This window comes from Bos grunniens, chromosome 8 (genome assembly GCF_055505025.1).
Source record: "Bos grunniens cultivar Pamir isolate PY7600 chromosome 8, Bosgru_T2T1.0, whole genome shotgun sequence".
Classification (NCBI taxonomy): Eukaryota; Metazoa; Chordata; class Mammalia; order Artiodactyla; family Bovidae; genus Bos; species Bos grunniens.
This window is the reverse complement of record NC_141172.1, coordinates 89,995,029-90,013,643: the sequence shown is the minus strand read 5'-3', so window position 1 is coordinate 90,013,643 and position 18,615 is coordinate 89,995,029. Positions and strand designations below refer to the sequence as shown.

The 18,615-nt window shown below is 42.8% G+C and overlaps 1 protein-coding gene across 1 annotated transcript; it reads right to left on the bottom strand.

The window, feature by feature from the left end:
• Positions 1-6,440: 6,440 nt before the first annotated feature.
• CAVIN4 (caveolae associated protein 4) lies at positions 6,441-18,472 on the bottom strand. Its single transcript, XM_086315731.1, has 2 exons — positions 18,021-18,472; positions 6,441-8,823 (listed from the first exon to the last, which is right to left on the bottom strand). Exons 1-2 carry the CDS (start codon positions 18,426-18,428, stop codon positions 8,146-8,148), a joined length of 1,086 nt encoding a protein of 361 aa, XP_086171857.1. The 5' UTR covers positions 18,429-18,472; the 3' UTR covers positions 6,441-8,145.
• Positions 18,473-18,615: the final 143 nt, after the last annotated feature.

Genomic DNA, 18,615 nt, shown 5'->3' with positions numbered 1-18,615 from the left:
GAGCACCAAAGAATTGATGCTTTTGAACTGTGGTGTTGGAGAAGACTCTTGAGAGCCCCTTGGGCTGCAAGGAGATCAAACCAGTCCATCCTAAAGAAAATCAGTCCTGAATATTCATTGGAAGGACTGGTGCTCAAGCTGAAGCTCCAATACTTTGGCCACCTGATGTGAAGAACTGACTCATTGGAAAAGACCCTGACACTGGGAAAGACTGAAGGCCAGAGGAGAAGGGGACAACAGAGGGTGAGATGGTTGGATAGCATCACCGACTCAATGGACATGAGTTTGAGTAAACCGCAGGAGTTGGTGATGGACAGGAAGGCCTGGTGTGCTGCAGTCCATGGGGCCTCAAAGAGTCAGACACAACTGAGTGAACGAACTGAACTGAATTGACAAAGATATTAATAATAGAGTGATCAGGAGAAACTTATTCTTGAAATGAGAACACACGAAGAACTGTTTAGAAGAATGGTTTAACTTACATTTTAGGTAACTTCTGCACCCCTTTCTTTCTTGAATGATCTTTATCCACTGTTTCTTTCAAAGTCAAACTGCCAGAGTTTTCTCATGAAAACCCACAATTTCATTTACCTGTGCTTCATCTAAGTGTGTTTCTCTAGCCCTCTCCTCTGGGCTGGGATCTGTAATCTCCTACTTGCCTGGCCTCCATGTGGTCTTCACTGAGCATCAGCACTTCAGAAGCAGTAGCTACCTCCCCTGGGATAGGTTTAACTCTGCACATTGGGCCTCAACAGCACAAACCAGGCTACAGCTTCAAAGTGGACCCTTTGTGCTGGTGTGGTGGGTTTTCTGGGCCAAAAGTCTCTGCCTCCCATCTCCTAACAACCTGCCCACCTGAGCCCGGTGACTCAGGGTGGGGGCCAAAAGGCTCTCCATCCCCTGCTCGCCTTGGCTGAGTATGTGAGGCTGGCCTATGGACTTCACTGCTAGCTGATAAAACAGACCCTGCTTCCGCACCACAAACCTTGCTCTCCTTACTGCCACACAGAGTATGCAGGTCCTCAGGGACACAGAAGGATCTCTCTCCTGTCTCAGGTCTAAGCCACATTCTCCAACAGAGTTTACCAGATGCTCTACATTCAGGGGATGTATTGGAATCCACCCACCCAGCAACAGGGTGACACCTTGCTCCATTTTACTGGTGATCCTTATATGAACTTTTCCATCAGTCAAAACCTTGGAAGAGAAGAAAAATGCGTTGCATCAAAGCCCATGTTGAACCCCTAATACATTTGTGATGCCGTGACTCAGATAAAATGTGTAAGACACCAAGGGATGAGATATGAAACCAAAGCATGCAGGGTGAGATTGAGACTCTTACTGCAAACCATGGCAGCCGAATAGCTACATGAACTTGAGCAACTGGCCTTGACCAAGGTACCAGGTCCTAGCAGCGTTTACTTAACAATACCAAGCACAACTTTAGCTAGAATTCTTGGGTGCCAAACAACAACTGAAATTAGAAAAAAGAGAAACAAACCAAAAACAACCATTTTAAGATCAAGGGTAGCTTTTCTTTGGACCACACAATGAGCAGACAAAAATCTGGCCCTGGCCCTGATCAAAGGTGTTGATGACAGAGCTCTCACGATGGCCTTAGATCTGAAAGGCAATGTTGCTTCCCAAAGACTTTTCAGTCCTGGTGGAGAGGGCAAGCAGTTGCAAGAACAAGGAAAGGATCATTCCAAATTAGGCCTTCTTCAAGCATGAGTGAGACACACAATGGCTAAGCCAGACAGACCTCCAGGGTGGGAGCTTCTGGATTATACACACGGCTCGTCTTTCACAGGCTATGCCAGGGATGAGCAACAAAGGCTGTCAGAGCAGAGAGTAACAGGGGCATCACGGGACTGCCTATCTCAGAGCTCCCCAGATGGAATCAGTATTTCCCACCTCAGGGAATGGCAGGACCACTCACCCGAGTCAAAAACCTGGCTCCCCATCACAACCCACATCTAAGTGTATCCCATTCAGAGCTCTGTTAATGCTTGAGGGCAGGTGCTACTCTCACCTGAAAAAAATGCAAGGGCCCCAGTAACTGGTCTCCCTGCCCCTGGTATGTTAACAGAATATCCTTCCACAAGCATCAGTCATGGCACTACCATGGCTTAAAATCTCACTGGCTTTCTATGGCCCCTGACGTAAAACCCAAAACACCTTCACACCACCTCTCTAGCAGCATCTTGCCTTGAATTCTGTTATTTAGCTGAATCGCGACTGGTCTTCGAATGCCAAGTGATGCACCATTTTCTCCAGCTTTCCCTGACATGTCCTCCCCAGCTTGTGAGCTTCCTCTATGCTCCCATTATCCTTTCTTAAATCTGAGGCTCCAATCACACAGCAATGATGCTGGATTCCATGTCTATCTTCTTCACCAAGAAAAAGCTCCTGAGGTACAGGGAGTCCATCTCTGGATTCATGATATCAAATGACTGCAGCCATGAAATTAAAAAGACACTTGTTCCTTGGGAAAAAAGCTATGACAAACCTAGGCAGTGTATGAAAATGCAGAGACATCACTTTGCCAACAAAAGTTCATATAGTCAAAGCTATGGTTTTTCCAGCAGTCATGTACAGATGAAGAAGTAGGACCATAAAGAATGCTGAGCACTGAAAAACTGATGCTTTCAAACTGTTGAAAGAAGATTCTGAAAGAGTCCCTTGGACAGCAAGGAGACCAAACCAGTCAATCCTAAAGGAAATCAACCCTGAATATTCATTGGAAGGACTGATGGCTGAAGCTGAAGCTGTAACACTTTGGCTACCTGATGTGAAGAGCTGACTCACTGGAAAAGACCCTCATGCTGGGAAACACTGAAGGCAGAAGGGGATGACAGAGGATGAGATGGTTGGATGGCATCACTGACTCAATGGACATGCTGCTGCTACTGCTAAGTTGCTTCAGTCGTGTCCAACTCTGTGCGACCCCATGGACAGCAGCCCACCAGGCTCCTCCGTCCCTGGGATTCTCCAGGCAAGAATTACTGGAGTGGGTTGCCATTTCCTTCTCCAATGCACGCATGCATGCTAAGTCGCTTTGGCTGTGTCCGACTCTGTGCGACCCCATAGACGGCAGCCCACCAGGCTCCCCTGTCCATAGGATTCTCTAGGCAAGAACAGTGGAGTGGGCTGACGTTTCCTTCTCCACAATGGACATGAGTCTGACCAAACTCAGGGAAATGGTGAAAGACAGGGGAGACTGGTGTGCTGCAGTCCTTGGAGTCCCAAAGAATTGGACACAACTTAGCAACTGAACAACAATGATGGCTAGCACAGTCACACAAATGAACTAAAATACAACGATAAGTTGTTTTTATTTAACAGTCTCGTAGAAACAGTGAGGCTGAGAAAAGGGCTGAGAAAGGGGAGGGGTGGGGGAGCAGAGGGGTTAAGGACTGTGTTCTATTCACCTTTGAATCCTCTGTGCCTCACACAGAATCTGGCAGATCAAAGGTGCTATGTATATTGGATATATGGAGTAAATAATCATGCCCTTCCTAAGGGATGGGAGGTAACCATGAAAAGCTACAAGTAGGACATGGATGGACATTATCACTGAACCTGAAACTCATCTCCCAGGCCGAAAGGGAAATGAACAGCATGAGCAAAGGCATCAAGAGGCAGGGCAGTCTGGGAGAGCCCTTGACTAGCACAGTTAATTTAGAGAAGATACCCAAAGTAAATTCAAAGCCTGAGGATATTCTGACACTCTTCTGTCCTCTCGGGGATCCTCGGCCATCCTAAGAGATGCGCCCAAAGAGCTAGCTAGCCTCCATCTCCTATTCACCCATGAAATTCACTGAAGGACTCGGACTTGCTAAGGACAGCTGTAAATCCTCAGAAATCACAACACTCAGAAGTGGCCACAAGAATGACACACAAAACTCAGCACTCAGGCTTCTTCATTTTTCATTCACTACAGACCAGATTAACTAGCATGCCCCCAATTTCAAAAGAACTCAAGATGAGACCACAGTGGTCATTTCCCCTGGTCTTGACTCAGATAGGGCAGAGAAACTATCTGGGGATTGGAACTTAAAACATTTTTCAGTTCAGTTCAGTCGCTCAGTCGTGTCCGACCCTTTGAGACCCCATGAATCACAGCACGCCAGGCCTCCCTGTCCATCACCAACTCCTGGAGTTCACTCAAACTCACGTCCATCGAGTCTGTGATGCTATTAGTAGGGTTCAATAAAATCTGTAGAAAACATGTCTCATAAGAAAAACAGCCCCAGTAATTTCATGCAAGGGGAATTACAAAGTTCACAGTGATTCTGTGAAATATTTTACATAACATGGCCTGCTCTCCAGATGAATCACAATGAATTTGACTGCTCTGAACCAAACCCTTTTATGTACATGGAAGGTAAAGAATAAAGTCAAAATGAAAATACTGTAGTTTAGTTTGTATTTTAAATTTATGGAAAACTTGCTCAAGGGAGCTTACACACACCACACATACATGCTCAGCAGGCTGAATTATCATGCTCCTCTTACCGCTTTTTCTCACTGGGCCTTTTCTACTAAACTCTAAGCTAGACCCAGGCCATGCAGACCCTGAGACAAAAGCCTCTGGATCCATCTCACGCAGGAGACAGAGCTGCACTCCCCTCCTCTCTTCCGTCTATTCTGTAGAAAAGCCTGAGAGAGGGCTCCAGGCCCCGAGTATCTGTGGATGATGCATTGTTCTTCCCCACAGAAAGAAAACGGTATACATCCTGCCAATGATTTTATTTCAATCAGTTCAGTTCAGTTCAGTCGCTCAGTCGTGTCCGACTCTTTGCAACCCCATGAACCGCAGCAGGCCAGGCCTCCCTGTCCATCACCAACTCCCGGAGTTCACTCAAACTCATGTCCATCAAGTCGGTGATGCCATCCAACCATCTCATCCTCTGTCATCCCCTTCTCCTCCTGCCCCCAATCTTTCCCAGCATCAGGGTCTTTTCAAATGAGTCCACTATTCTCATCAAGTGGCCAAAGTATTGGAGTTTCAGCTTCAACATCAGTCCTTCCAATGAACACCCAGGAATGATCTCCTTTAGGATGGACTGGTTGGATCTCCTTGCGGTACAAGGGACTCTCAAGAGTCTTCTCCAACACCACAGCTCAAAAGCATCAATTGTTCGACGCTCAGCTTTCCTTATAGTCCAACTCTCACATCCATACATGACTACTGGAAAAACCATAGCCTTGACCAGACGGACCTTTGTTGACAAAGTAATGTCTCTACTTTTTAGTATGCTGTCTACGTTGGTCATAACTTTTCTTCCAAGGAGTAAGCGTCTTTTAATTTCATGGCTGCAATCACAATAAACGGTTCAAAATCTAACAAAAATTTCAAAAACACAGAAGAGTACAATAAGCACAAAATCTGTTCTGTGTTGTCTGAAACTTTAAGAAGAGAAAATGCTGATAATTATTCCTTGCATTAAATGAAGATATTTGATTTTGCAGTCTATATAATAAACAGACATTCTTTGTGTCAAGAGAACACGGTAAAAGAAAAAATGATGAATATGGAATTGAGGAATGCTCTAAACATGGGAGGAGAAGTTCAGAGACAGAAGGAACACAGAGGGGAAAATCCTAGTACCAAACAAGCAGTGTAAAGTACGATGAATCAGACTTCCCTGGCGGTCCAGTGGTTAGGAATCTGCCTGCCGATGCAGGGGACACGAGTTTGATTCCTGGTCTGGGAAGATCGCACATGCCATGGAGCGACTAAGCCTGTGCACAACTACTGAGCCCATGTGCCTGAAGCCCGTGCTCTGCAGCAGGAGAAGCCACACAATGAGAAGACTGCACATCACAGCTAGAGAGTAGTAGCCCCCACTTGGCACAACCAGAGAAAGCCGGTAGATCAAGGAGGACCTAGCACAGCCTAAAATAAATGTAAAAAGTTACAATGAACCTCTGGGAACATGGAAATTGTTCAAAGTCCACCATGATGAAGAGCTGACCAGGCTACAATGTCTTCTACGTCAACATTCAGACGGACCTATGTGGGCAACATTCCATTAACATGTAAAGCCTGGTTATAAAGTGAGTCAGTAAGTAAAAGGACTTGACAGAAATTACTTGACAGTGGTATCTGCAAAAAAATAAAAAAGTTCAATTGATGTTTACTCTCCATACCGTACTGATGTGCTCTCTGTGACCAACTCTCTGTGACCCCATGGACGGCAGCCCACCAGGCTTCTCTGTCCATGGAATTTTCCAGGCACGAATACTGGAGTGGGTTGCCACTTCCTTCTCCATTACTCTGTATGGTGCCAGAAAAAACAACCTATAACTTCTTTACATTCTGCTTAACCTAGAAACATATCTATCATAAGCAGGGTTACTATATCAAATTCGTGCCATATTGTTTGCTTTCATTATCAGCAAAAATATTTACAAATAGGACAATGACATCAAACTTTGTATTATCTTTTTTAATTCAAATTTATTATGGCTTTAAGGAAATATTTGATTAGGCATCCAAGCTTTTGCTAAACCATAACATTTTAAAAATTATTCCTTTTGAAGTATTGTTCAAAGCTGTATACACTTTATAAAAAGATAATGAGAGGAACAATTCACTATTTTATGTATTCACGCACAGTGAAGAGGAAATGATACTGAATCAAACTCCCAAACCCAAACAGCTGGATAACTCAGTTAAATATTTTAAAGCTGATTTGTGTGTGTGTGTGTACAATTTTTAGTTACTACCAGAGCATCTAAAACTGATCTGAAAGCTAACTGTTGTCCAAAACTCTTCAAATTCTCAAATCCCATAATTCCATTTCTTCCCTTTCTCAAATCAAAAGATTTAAACATACATAATTGAAGAACCAGTATGATCATTTTTCTCTTTAACAATAATATCTACTTCTGGATCAGCTACTTAGCTGATCAGTTAGATTTACAGCTGACTGACAGGTAGAATCTGGCTTCCTCCCAAAGCAGCTGTGATGAACTCCCTGAACACTGTTTTAGACAGGTGGACTTTGAGGGGTTCACTCCGGAAATCAGAAACATTTGAGGTCTTTTAAAAACACTGTACAAGGTCTGGCTTTAGAGAGGCCTCTTGAAGGTACAGCCACAGTTGCAGAGTTCATGATGCTCAAACATGCTGTTCTAGTCCACCAGAGATCTGTGCAGAAGATAATCAGAGAAGAATTTTCCAGGAAATGTTTTAAGACCCAATTCAAACCCAAGAGCTGGGTTTAGTCTCTGATGAAAAAGATGTCACCCAAACCTTTATTTTTCATTCCTGATTCTGTGAAAAGAAAAACCAACTTTAGTGTCTGTCCCACCTAGGTCCTTACTGCTTGAAGCTCAGGGCTTTTTCAGAAGATGTAAGTATTTCGATTCTGTTTTTGAGGAACCGGTGGGGTTTCTTTTCTCTGGAAATGGTTCTTGCTCCCCCCAGAATGTGTAATATTTCATTAATCTTCACAGCAGTCCTCTGGGGTGGGCAGGACAGGTGAACTCTCTTCATTTCAGTGACCAGACGATTAGCAGACGACTTGCCGAGTGGCTTGCTACAAGCAAGGCTCTGATGCCAGAACCGAGTGCTCGAGTCCAGCACTTCCATGTTTTTATGCAAAGGCATCAAAAAGGGGTGTGACTGCTAATTTACTAACAAATCTATTGATTTGAACAGATAAAATCCACACATGAGTTATTCCCCTTGTATTAATCTAGACCAAAATCAAGAGTTGACTTGCAAATCATGGCCACAAATTTGCCCTTCATTTGTTGTAGACTAGACAAACACCTAATTGGCCCTCACTAGGAAACTATTTTTTTTGATGGGCAAGAGAAATGAACTTAAAAATCCACAGCTGCCGTGAGAGTGACCTAAGAGAGAAAGCTGATAGAATCAAATAAGCCCTGGGGGAGGAGAGAAAAAAAAAGTTCTCCGGGGGAGGGAAAAAAAAAAGAATTCCCCAGGAAGTTACAAGGAAATATATATTAATAACTTATTATCTTGAATATTTTAAACCTAAAAATGAAACAAGCATATCATTTATGTTTTCCTATATGGCATGTACATGTAAATGACTATACTAATTAAACTAAGATTGTATGATTAAGGAGACTTACAATTATAATATACTTAATTCCTCTTTATAATTACTGCTTTAAATCTAGCAAAAGAGATTCATCATCCTCTACTTTCACCTGGGGTTTAAAAGTAACTTTTAGAGGCTCGGGGGTCGAGACCTCCCCACCTTCTTGGGGAGGATGCGTGGCACTGGCCTCCTCAGGGTCTGTTTCACTGAGCGCCTCGGGGTAGAGCTCACTGATGGGGCCTAGAGCCTCGCCCCTGGCAATGATGTCCACCCCCATCTCCCTGACCTCTTCTGGACCCTCAGCCACTGCTCGGTCTTTGGTTTTCCGAAGGCTACGCATCTTAAAAGCTTCCCTTGAGGGAGCTGCATTGGAAATAGATTTCTTAAACCTCTCCCCTGACTGCTTCAGTCTCTCCCCTGACTGTCTCAATCTCTCCCCTGACTGCCTCAGCCGCTCTCTCCTCTCTGGGGTCACTATTCTAGTCCTAATTCTGTTCACTTTCTTGTCAAAATTCTGCCGCGTCTTCTGCATGTTTTCTTTGGAAAATGCCTTTTTGATGTTATCAATGCGCTCCTTGCCTGACTTTTTTAGCCTGGCAGACCTGCTCTCTTCAACAAAATATTCTTCATCCGAAGACAGATCAACTGGGGTATCAAAGATTTCGTCCACCTCCTCTGGACTCTCAGTCAAGCTTCTGTCTTTCACGACAGACAGGGACGTCGGACACTGAACCTCCTCCTGAAGGAGAGAGAAAGCAAGCTTGTTAGCCATGGGTTCTTGGACCTTCCCACACCTTTTTAATCTCCTCCACAGTGCGCTTGCTGCTACCTGGGGAGCTGGCCAAGCATGCAATGTCTGAGGGCACTAAGGCTGTAACCAAGTATACCAGCTCCAAGTAAATATAATATGCCTAGCCGCTGTTAACGGAGAAGGCAATGGCACCCCACTCCAGTACTCTTGCCTGGAAAATCCCATGGACGGAGGGCCTGGTGGGCTGTAGTCCATGGGGTCACGAAGAGTCGGACACAACTGAGTGACTTCACTTTCACAGGTTGTTTATCCTCCACCCGCTCCTTAAATGCTGGTGTTTCTCAAGGTTTCTTTTTCTTCATCTCCCAAGCTCACCCTAAGCAACATTATCCACTGCTCTACCTTCAAATCCAATGGCAAGCAGACTCAACAAATCTTCCCTTCACCTCTCCCCTTCCCCTAAGATGAAGACTCATTTATTTCTAACTGGCAGGCAGACTTCTTCACCTAGATGTAACATAGGCACCTCTAACTTAACTTATCCAAAAATCAAGGCTCAGCCATCACCCTTTCCTGGACCTCTCAGCACTAATACCTCCAGGTGTCACCCAGAGAGAAACCTCAGAATCACCATCCCAAATATTCCCTGCTCTCCTCTGACAGGTCACCAAGCGCTGTCGGTAACACTGCTTACCGACTAATAATTCCTCTGTTCCCTCCTCCTTCATCCTTGCCTCTACCAATGTCTTAATTCAGGCCCTGTAACCTCAGCCCTGAACTTATGAAAAACCTTCACCACAATATCACCTAAGTATTTCCTGTGAAATGGTCCTAAAACATACATCTGATCACATCCTTCCTCTACTTTAAAACATTTGGGAGCTCATCAATACTCAAAAGGACAGAGAGTTCAAATTCTGTAGTATAATTAGATGGCCCTTTGGTTTGAACTACGCCTGCTTTCCCGGTCCTCCAGTCCAGTCCAGCCATACAAACACCCTGAGCGCCTCCAGCACATGCTGTTCTCATCCCTCCACGCCTTCCTATACGTGGTTTTTGCTACCTTAATTAAATACCTTTAAATGCTCTTTTCAACTTGGTGAACAAAATCTTTGAGTCAAACATGCCCAACCTCCCCAAGAGACCAATTCTGTCTCCAATTTATACCCAAATGACACAAAAGTACTTGTTGTTGTTCACTCAATAAGTCGTGTCCGACTCTTTGTGACCCCATGGACTGCAGCACGCCAGGATTCCCTGTACTTCACTATCTCTCAGAGTTTGCTCAGATTCATGTGCATTAAGTCAGTGATGCCATCCAACCATCTTCTACTTACAATATTTTTCACAGTCTGAATTGAACTGGAGCTCTACTCATTTGTGTATGTCTCCCTGGGGCCTTCACTAAATAATAGGCTCCATGAAAGCCAAGCTGTATCTTATTTATGATTTATGCTCCACATCTATCAGAGTGCCTTGCACATGGAAGGTATGCTCAACAAATGACTGCTGGAACAGAGAGACACATGCCTTCATTCAACAATTGTTACTAAGCACCCACAATGTACCAGTCAATATTCTAGGCACTGAGAACCTCCTGTGAGTAAAACAGTAAAAGAACCTGTACTCTCAGAAAGAGAAATAAACAAGTTATCTATATAGTATGTTGGGTGGTAATAAATGTTAAGGTGAAAAATAAAATGGGGAGTGGGGATACATACTTTAAATGCTCTTTTAAAAGGGGAGGATGCTCGGAAAGGTCTCACTAAGAAGGTGACATCCAAGCCTAGACCTGAAGGTAATGCATATCCCAGGGAGGAAAGCAGAAAGCAAAGAAGGCATCGTGACTCAAGTAGAATGATCAAGGGTCAAGAGAAGGAGAGAAGGTAAGAGAGGGAGCGAGAGGGCCAGTGCACATAAGGCTCTGTAGCCAATAATGATTGTGGCTCTTATTCCGGATATGATAGGAAGCCTTCTAGTTCTGGGGAAAACAGTAACATGATTTGACTCATGCTGTAAAAGGGTCACCCTGTTGAAATGAGGCAGTCGAGAGTAATGAGAAGCAGGGAGAGCAGGTAGAGACCACTGAGCTCAATCAGGTGAGAGGCGGTCAAGGTGCTGGCAGAGGCGGTGGTGAGAAGTGGTCTGATTCCAGATCCACTGTGAAGGTAGGAGTCAATGGGATCCACTGCTAGACTGAGCTGTGGAGACGTCAAGGGTGATGATTCTCAAGTCCAGGGCCTGAGCAAATGAAGGACATATTTGCATTTCACTAAGATTGGGAAGACAGTGGGAGGCAGAGACTGGAGGGGAAGGATACTGACTAAGGTGCTGAGAATGCCGACTTTGAGATGCCCACTGCACATCCACGCAGAGATGACGAGTAGGCAGTTGAATATATAAGTCTGGAATCCAGGAGAGGTCTGGACTAGAGATTTATCTCTCTAGGAGTCATTAACATAAAGATGAAACTAAAAATCATGACCAGTTCAAACAGACAACCAAGAGATTGAGTGGGTCTACACTTCATTACTCAAAACTCCCTGAAACCAAAGTACCTTTTAAAAATCAGAATATTTCAGATTTGGGAAAATAATACATAACATTCCCAGTGAGATCTTGCAAAGAAAAGAAAATATGAACATTCACTCCAGGGTGGCATAAAGAATACAAATAGCCTCATGCTACTTGAGGTTGGGTTTTGCCTTCAAATGAGTTCAGGTCAAGTTAGGCCTTGCTGCCAAATAAGTTACAAAAAATTTATTTTTAGAAATTTTTGAATTTTGGTGTTATAGACAGATAAATGGATTTTGGACCTAAAGATAAGAAGGAAGAGATGAGAAAGAATCAAAATGGAAAAATATCAGCCAGTGAGGCAGGAGGAAAACCAAGAGAGAGGGACGCCCCCAGAAGCCCAGGGGAAAGAAGCTTTAAGAAGAAACGGAGACTACAAATGTGCAAAAGAGAAGAAGAGAGGGAGGGAATAACTATGTCAATGTGTCAAAGGGTAAGGATAAGAACTGGATTGAACTGGCAGACACTAGTAACCTTGAGAATGAGCCCAAAAACACAGCTGCTAAAGGACCTCAATTCACTATTTACTGGTTATTTTTAAAACTAAACCAGAAAAACTTTAAAGATCATGAGATTTCTAACTGAACCCATGAATTTTTTTAAAAGAAACTATGCTCCCAGGCTTCCCTGGGGGTCCAGTGGTTAAGAATCCACCGTGTAACGCAGGGGACACATGCCTTTGGGAAGCAAAGGCATGTGGTTAGTTCGACTCCTGGTCCACAACTAAGTCCACGCATCACAACTACTCAGCCCACGCTCCAGAGCCCACAGTTGCGAATACCAAGCCCATGTGTGACAACTACTGAAGCCCACAAACACTAGAGCCTGTGCTCCGCAACAGGAGAAGCCACCTTGTAGCGTAATACAACTACAGATTAGCCCCCGCTCGCCACAACTCAAGAAAGCCCTGTGCAGCAACGAAGACCTACCACAGACAAAAAATGAATATATCTAAAACAAACAAACAAAATAAATGTGCCCTTACTTTGAGATCCAGATTAAATATGTTCAACCAAAAAAGTTTACTATGTAAGAAATATATTCATATACATTCCAAGACCTATCAGCCTGATAGTCAAGGAGGTATCCCCGGAACTTTATTTCTTTGGATACTTACTTAAAATTTAATTATTTGGCTATAGGATTGGACAGTCTAGGAGCTTAAAAAAAAAGTCAGGGTGGATAACTGACAGCTCTCTGATGAATCAGTTAGAAGCTGCAACTTTATTCCTCTCTTTTCCTGACCACCTGCTACAGGGAGCAGCTTCAGCAGCCCTGCGTGTGTGGGTGTAGACTGAGGAGGTATTAGAAACGAAGCTGAAGAATTATTACTGTTCGGTGAGAAAAACCTTCACAATCCTGCTGTAAAGGCATCAGATCTGGCTCAGGAATCACAAACCCTCCTTCAAGTGCACAACAAACTCTACAAAATCAAGCTTAACAACAAAACAAAACAGAGGTGAATCAGAGAAAGAACCTGTTAAGTGAATCTATTTGTTGTAATGCCTATGCTTCAGAGATAATCATGAGTTAGTGGTGAATTCACTAAAATAATAATTGAAAACAATTAGGGTTGAATTATAGTTGATTTCCAAGTATAATTATTATGCATCTTTTCATGTAAAATTCTAGGTAAGAAGATGAGTTTTGTAACAAAACAAGTACTATAAATCAGAGTATAGTGGCCATGATTATCAAAGTAATATAGGTAGGAGAAGTCTGAATATTTACAAGTCTGGAACTTATCATTAGGGAAAGGCCTAATACCTCATTTGGGAAGCAAAGGCATGTGGTTAGTAAGCAAAATTGTTAGAAGGTATGATAATCCTCCTTCCTCGCCTTCATGGTGAGAAGGTCACCAAGGTGAAAGCATGTTCAAAAAGAAATCATAATTGTATGATACAGAACAGATACTTTTTTCCAAAGCCAATGTCCAGGATTAGGTAAAAGCTCCACTGTACACAACTGTGGGAGATAAAGTACCAATAAAGTCTGCCACCAAAAGATATATCCAGGGATATCTTTTTGAGGAAAAACTCAAATGGAAAGGTAAGCCTGTTACAGCTAAATTACTCAGCTTCAAGTTAATTTTAGTAGAAGGCACAGTCTCAATAAAGCCGTGTGTGTGTGTATACATGTATATATACACATATATATACATATTTTAACTATGAGAATACATTTTAAGAATTGTGGGAATTCTCTGGTGGTCTAGTGGTTAAGATTTGGCTCTTTCGCTGCCACGGCACAGATTCAGTGCCTGGTCAGGGAACTGAGATCCCACAAGTGGAGCAGCCAAAAAAAACTATAAGAATTTTAACTGCTACGAAGAACCATGTGAATGCTGTATTCTCTATTTCAACATCTAAGAATCCCCATATCCACTGGTAGTTGCCTGTATCTTTTCTTTACAAGCACTCCCAACTGCATGAGATAGCCACTGCTTATTGACAAAGGGCTGCTTACTCTGCACAACTTAATTTCACAGACTCTTCACAACATTATGCCTCTTAGTTGCTTTTTCATACCATCTTTTATTCATTCTAATAACTACTGGGGCTCAAAGAAAAGAAAAAAAATAGCAAGTTTCAGGGAATAAACAGGTTATAGAAACAACTTTTTAAAAGAAGAATTGTATATCAACAGACACACAAGAGACAATTAGGACTTTTCAGAAACTCCTGTTTTATTAAGCCACTGAACTCCTTATTGCCAAATTCAGACTTAAAGTGAAGAAAGTAGGGAAAACCACTAGACCATTCAGGTAGGACCTATATCAAATTGCTTATGATTATACAGTGGAAGTGAGAAATAGATTTAAGGGACTAGATCTGATAGATAGAGTGCCTGATGAACTATGGACGGAGGTTCGTGACAATGTACAGGAGACAGGGATCAGACCATCCCCATGGAAAAGAAACGCAAAAAAGCAAAATGGCTGTCTGGGGAGGCCTTACAAATAGCTGTGAAAAGAAGACAAGTGAAAAGCAAAGGAGAAAAGGAAAGATATAAGCATCTGAATGCAGAGTTCCAAAGAATAGCAAGGAGAGATAAGAAAGCCTTCCTCAGCGATCAATGCAAAGAAATAGAAGAAAACAACAGAATGGGAAAGACTAGAGAACACTTCAAGAAAATTAGATACCAAGGGAACATTTCATGCAAAGATGGGCTCAATAAAGGACAGAAATGGTATGGACCTAACAGAAGCAGAAGATATTAAGAAAAGGTGGCAAGAATACACAGAAGAACTGTACAAAAAAGAGCTTCACGACCCAGATAATCATGATGGTGTGATCACTCACCTAGAGCCAGACATCCTGGAACGTGAAGTCAAGTGGGCCTTAGGAAGCATCACCATGAACAAAGCTAGTGGAGGTGATGGAATTCCAGTTGAGCTATTTCAAATCCTAAAGGATGATGCTGTGAAAGTGCTGCACTCAATATGCCAGCAAATTTGGAAAACTCAGCAGGGGCCACAGGACTGGAAAAGGTCAGTTTTCATTCCAATCCCAAAGAAAGGCAATGCCAAAGAATGCTCAAACTACCACACAAGTGCACTCATCTCACACGCTAGTAAAGTAATGCTCAAAATTCTCCAAGCCAGGCTTCAGCAATACATGAACCTTCCAGATGTTCAAGCTGGTTTTAGAAAAGGCAGAGGAACCAGAGATCAAATTGCCAACATTTGCTGGATCGTGGAAAAAGGGAAAGAGTTCCAGAAAAACATCTATTTCTGCTTTATTGACTATGCCAAAGCCTTTGACTTTCTGGATCACAATAAACTGTGGAAAGTTCTGAAAGAGATGGGAATACCAGACCACCTGACCAGTCTCTTGAGAAACGTATATGCAGGTCAGCAACAGTTAGAACTGGACATGGAACAACAGACTGGTTCCAAATAGGAAAAGGAGTTCGTCAAGGCTGTATATTGTCACCCTGATTATTTAACTTATATGAGAAACATCATGAGAAACGCTGGACTGGAAGAAGCACAAGCTGGAATCAAGATTGCCGGGAGAAGTATCAATAACCTCAGATATGCAGATGACACCACCCTTATGGAAGAAAGTGAAGAGGAACTAAAAAGCCTCTTGATGAAAGTGAAAGAGGAGAGTGAAAAAGTTGGCTTAAAGCTCAACATTCAGAAAACTAAGATCATGGCATCTGATCCCATCACTTCATGGGAAATAGATGCAGAAACAGTGGAAACAGTGTCAGACTTTATTTTTCTAGGCTCCAAAATCACTGCAGATGCTGACTGCAGCCATGAAATTAAAAGACACTTACTTCTTGGAAGGAAAGTTATGACCAACCTAGATAGCATATTCAAAAGCAGAGACATTATTTTGCCAACAAAGGTCCATCTAGTCAAGGCTATGGTTTTTCCAGCGGTCATGTATAGATGTGAGAGTTGGACTGTGAAGAAAGCTGAGCGCCGAAGAATTGATGCTTTTGAACTGTGGTGTTGGAGAAGACTCTTGAGAGTCCCTTGGACTGCAAGGAGATCCAACCAGTCCATCCTAAAGGAGATCAGCCCTGGGTGTTCATTGGAAGGACTGATGCTAAAGCTGAAACTCCAATACTTTGGCCACCTCATGAGAAGAGATGACTCACTGGAAAAGACTCCGATGCTGGGAGGGGCAGCTGGGGGCAGGAGGAGAAGGGGCCGACAGAGGATGAGATGGCTGGATGGCATCACCTACTCTATGGACATGAGTTTGGGTGAACTCCGGGAGTTGGTGATAGACAGGGAGGCCTGGCGTGCTGCAATTCATGGGGTCGCAAAGAGTCGGACACGACTGAGCAACTAAACTGAACTGAAACCTTGATTGTTACCTGGTCTACTCTTCACAGAAAGGTTCTCAGAAGAAATTCTGGATACCAAGAATGTTTCCTGGCATGCCCCAGGCAAGTGAGATATACTCATGACTGTTAATGCCCTTGGAAAAATGAATTCAAGAATGAAGACTATATTCTCGTACTAAATCTACACCCATTACATACACTGACAAAGGCTTCCGACAGTAAGATAACAGGTGTGTGTGTGTGTTTTCCCAAAAAATGTCTGGAGAAGGACTTTCAGGGACTTGGGGTGGGGGCGGTGGCAGGGGAAGAAATGGCAAAGCCTTCAGATGGCATAGTCCAACCTGCCTACCTCTGAAATCAGCAACCTTCTCTTTTCATTCTTTCTCCTAAATAACCAACAGGCTCTTCACAACAAATCCAAAATACCACTTACTATTCCAGTGTAACCTTATCAGTCAACAGTGGGCTACAAAGAACTGACTAAAGTGTAAAGAATCCCCTGGGGCATTAATGGCCCACATTCCTGGTATCTTACAAATACCCGCCTACATAATCCAACTGTGTTCCTATTTCAATTTGTTTCATTCTTCTAGGCTTTTCCCCTATGCATATGGGCATCCATCCATTTAAAAAATACAGCATGATAACACTACATATATGCACCAGTGAATATCCCCACACACATTCCTGATTTTACGCATACAATAAGCATGTTGATGTGAAATTTTGAAGCCAAAAGGTTTGTGAATTTTTAAGGTTCTTAACACATACTACCAAAACCACCCTCCAGAAATGTACCAATTAATATTCTACTAGCAGAAAATGAAAGTGCTTGTTATTTCCTATTCTTAAACTCAGAATATGTTTCAGTAACTGTAAATATTTAAGTAGGTGAAAGTGGAATTTTGCTCATTTATTTGGTCTTCTGTGAACTGACTGATAATGACTTTCCAATTTTTCTACCATTGGAGTTCAAGCTTTTCCCTTTTGATCTGTAACAGTTTTAAAACATATAATAGGTTTTAGGCATTTGCCATGGATGCATTCCTATTTCAAAAAACATGAGGGTCAAGTGCAGATAAGACAGGAAGATAGGAACTTACTAGCTCAATACACAATGCCACATAGAAACTACCATATAAAATCAGCTAAGAGACATTATAATCAAATATAAGGAATTACTTAAGTGACTCCTACGCTTGTATAACTATAAGAAAAAACAGAACTGTCTGATTGTTCATCAAGAAATACTGTTTTGCTTATAACCGTGACTTACACATTATTATAATACAAAAAATTCAATAGACAAATTAATTTCTGCAAAGTTTACATTTTACTGTTTAGGGCTTTCCAGGCTCTCCATAGCAAGGGAAAGAACCACACTACGGGGCTACAGGTCCTCAGTTTCTTTTTTTTTTTTCTTCTATACAACAAAGAGGTGTTTTAAACTGGAGGCTTCTTAGCTATCTTCTAGTTCTAACCTTCTCAAAGGCTATGAGAGGGCACCATGCTAATATGGCTAATATCCCAAAAGTGGATTACCAATATTAAGTTTCAAAGGCAAGAAATAGACTCAGCTATGATCCACAGTTCATATTACATGGAATGGTTGAGAAGCTCAAAACACTGACATGATAGTATACCAGTTAACAGAGAAATGGCTTTATCCTGAGATCCCTGCTGATACAGAACTCCACCACACACATGTATACAACAGTCACCACGTGACACTGGACTCGGATAGGACATGCTGGCCATTAAAGGCTGCAAAAGACTGCAGTCGTTGAGTTAAACACACAGCTTACCTGGAATATGACCACACGGAATTTGTTTTTCTTCATTATTTCTTCTTGCTTAGCTTCAACTTTTTTAACGTGAGTTTGTTGCTTCTCCACCCGGGCCTTCACGTCTTTAATGTGAGCACTGACCTTTCGGGTTTTCTCAAACAACTTGTTAATGACATAGCCTGTGTTGCTGTGTGACTGTGAAAACTTGAGCAGGTCAATCTGGACGGACTTGATGGCATTCTCCATCACCCTGTGTCTCTCCTCTATCCTCTTCTGGCTGGCCTGCACACTGTCCACGATGGCAGCGACTTTGTCCAGCACAGTCACAATGGTGAGAGCGGCATCTTGGTCTTCATCTTCTGTCACATTCGACAGGCGATTCTGGTGGATTTTATCAGCATTTGAAGCCGACCCATTATGCTCCATTTTAATTATTTCTCAGTGAAAGATGTCTTACCACAATCAATTCTGGCACCGAGAGCAAAAAGTTAGCTTGATAACAGGCAACAGGGTTGCTTAAAGGGTTGGAAGCCCCACCCCTGGAGGCTGGTCAAGTATTTGTAACTACAAATACCCATACATGACTGTTCTGCAATATGAACCCTCGCAAAGC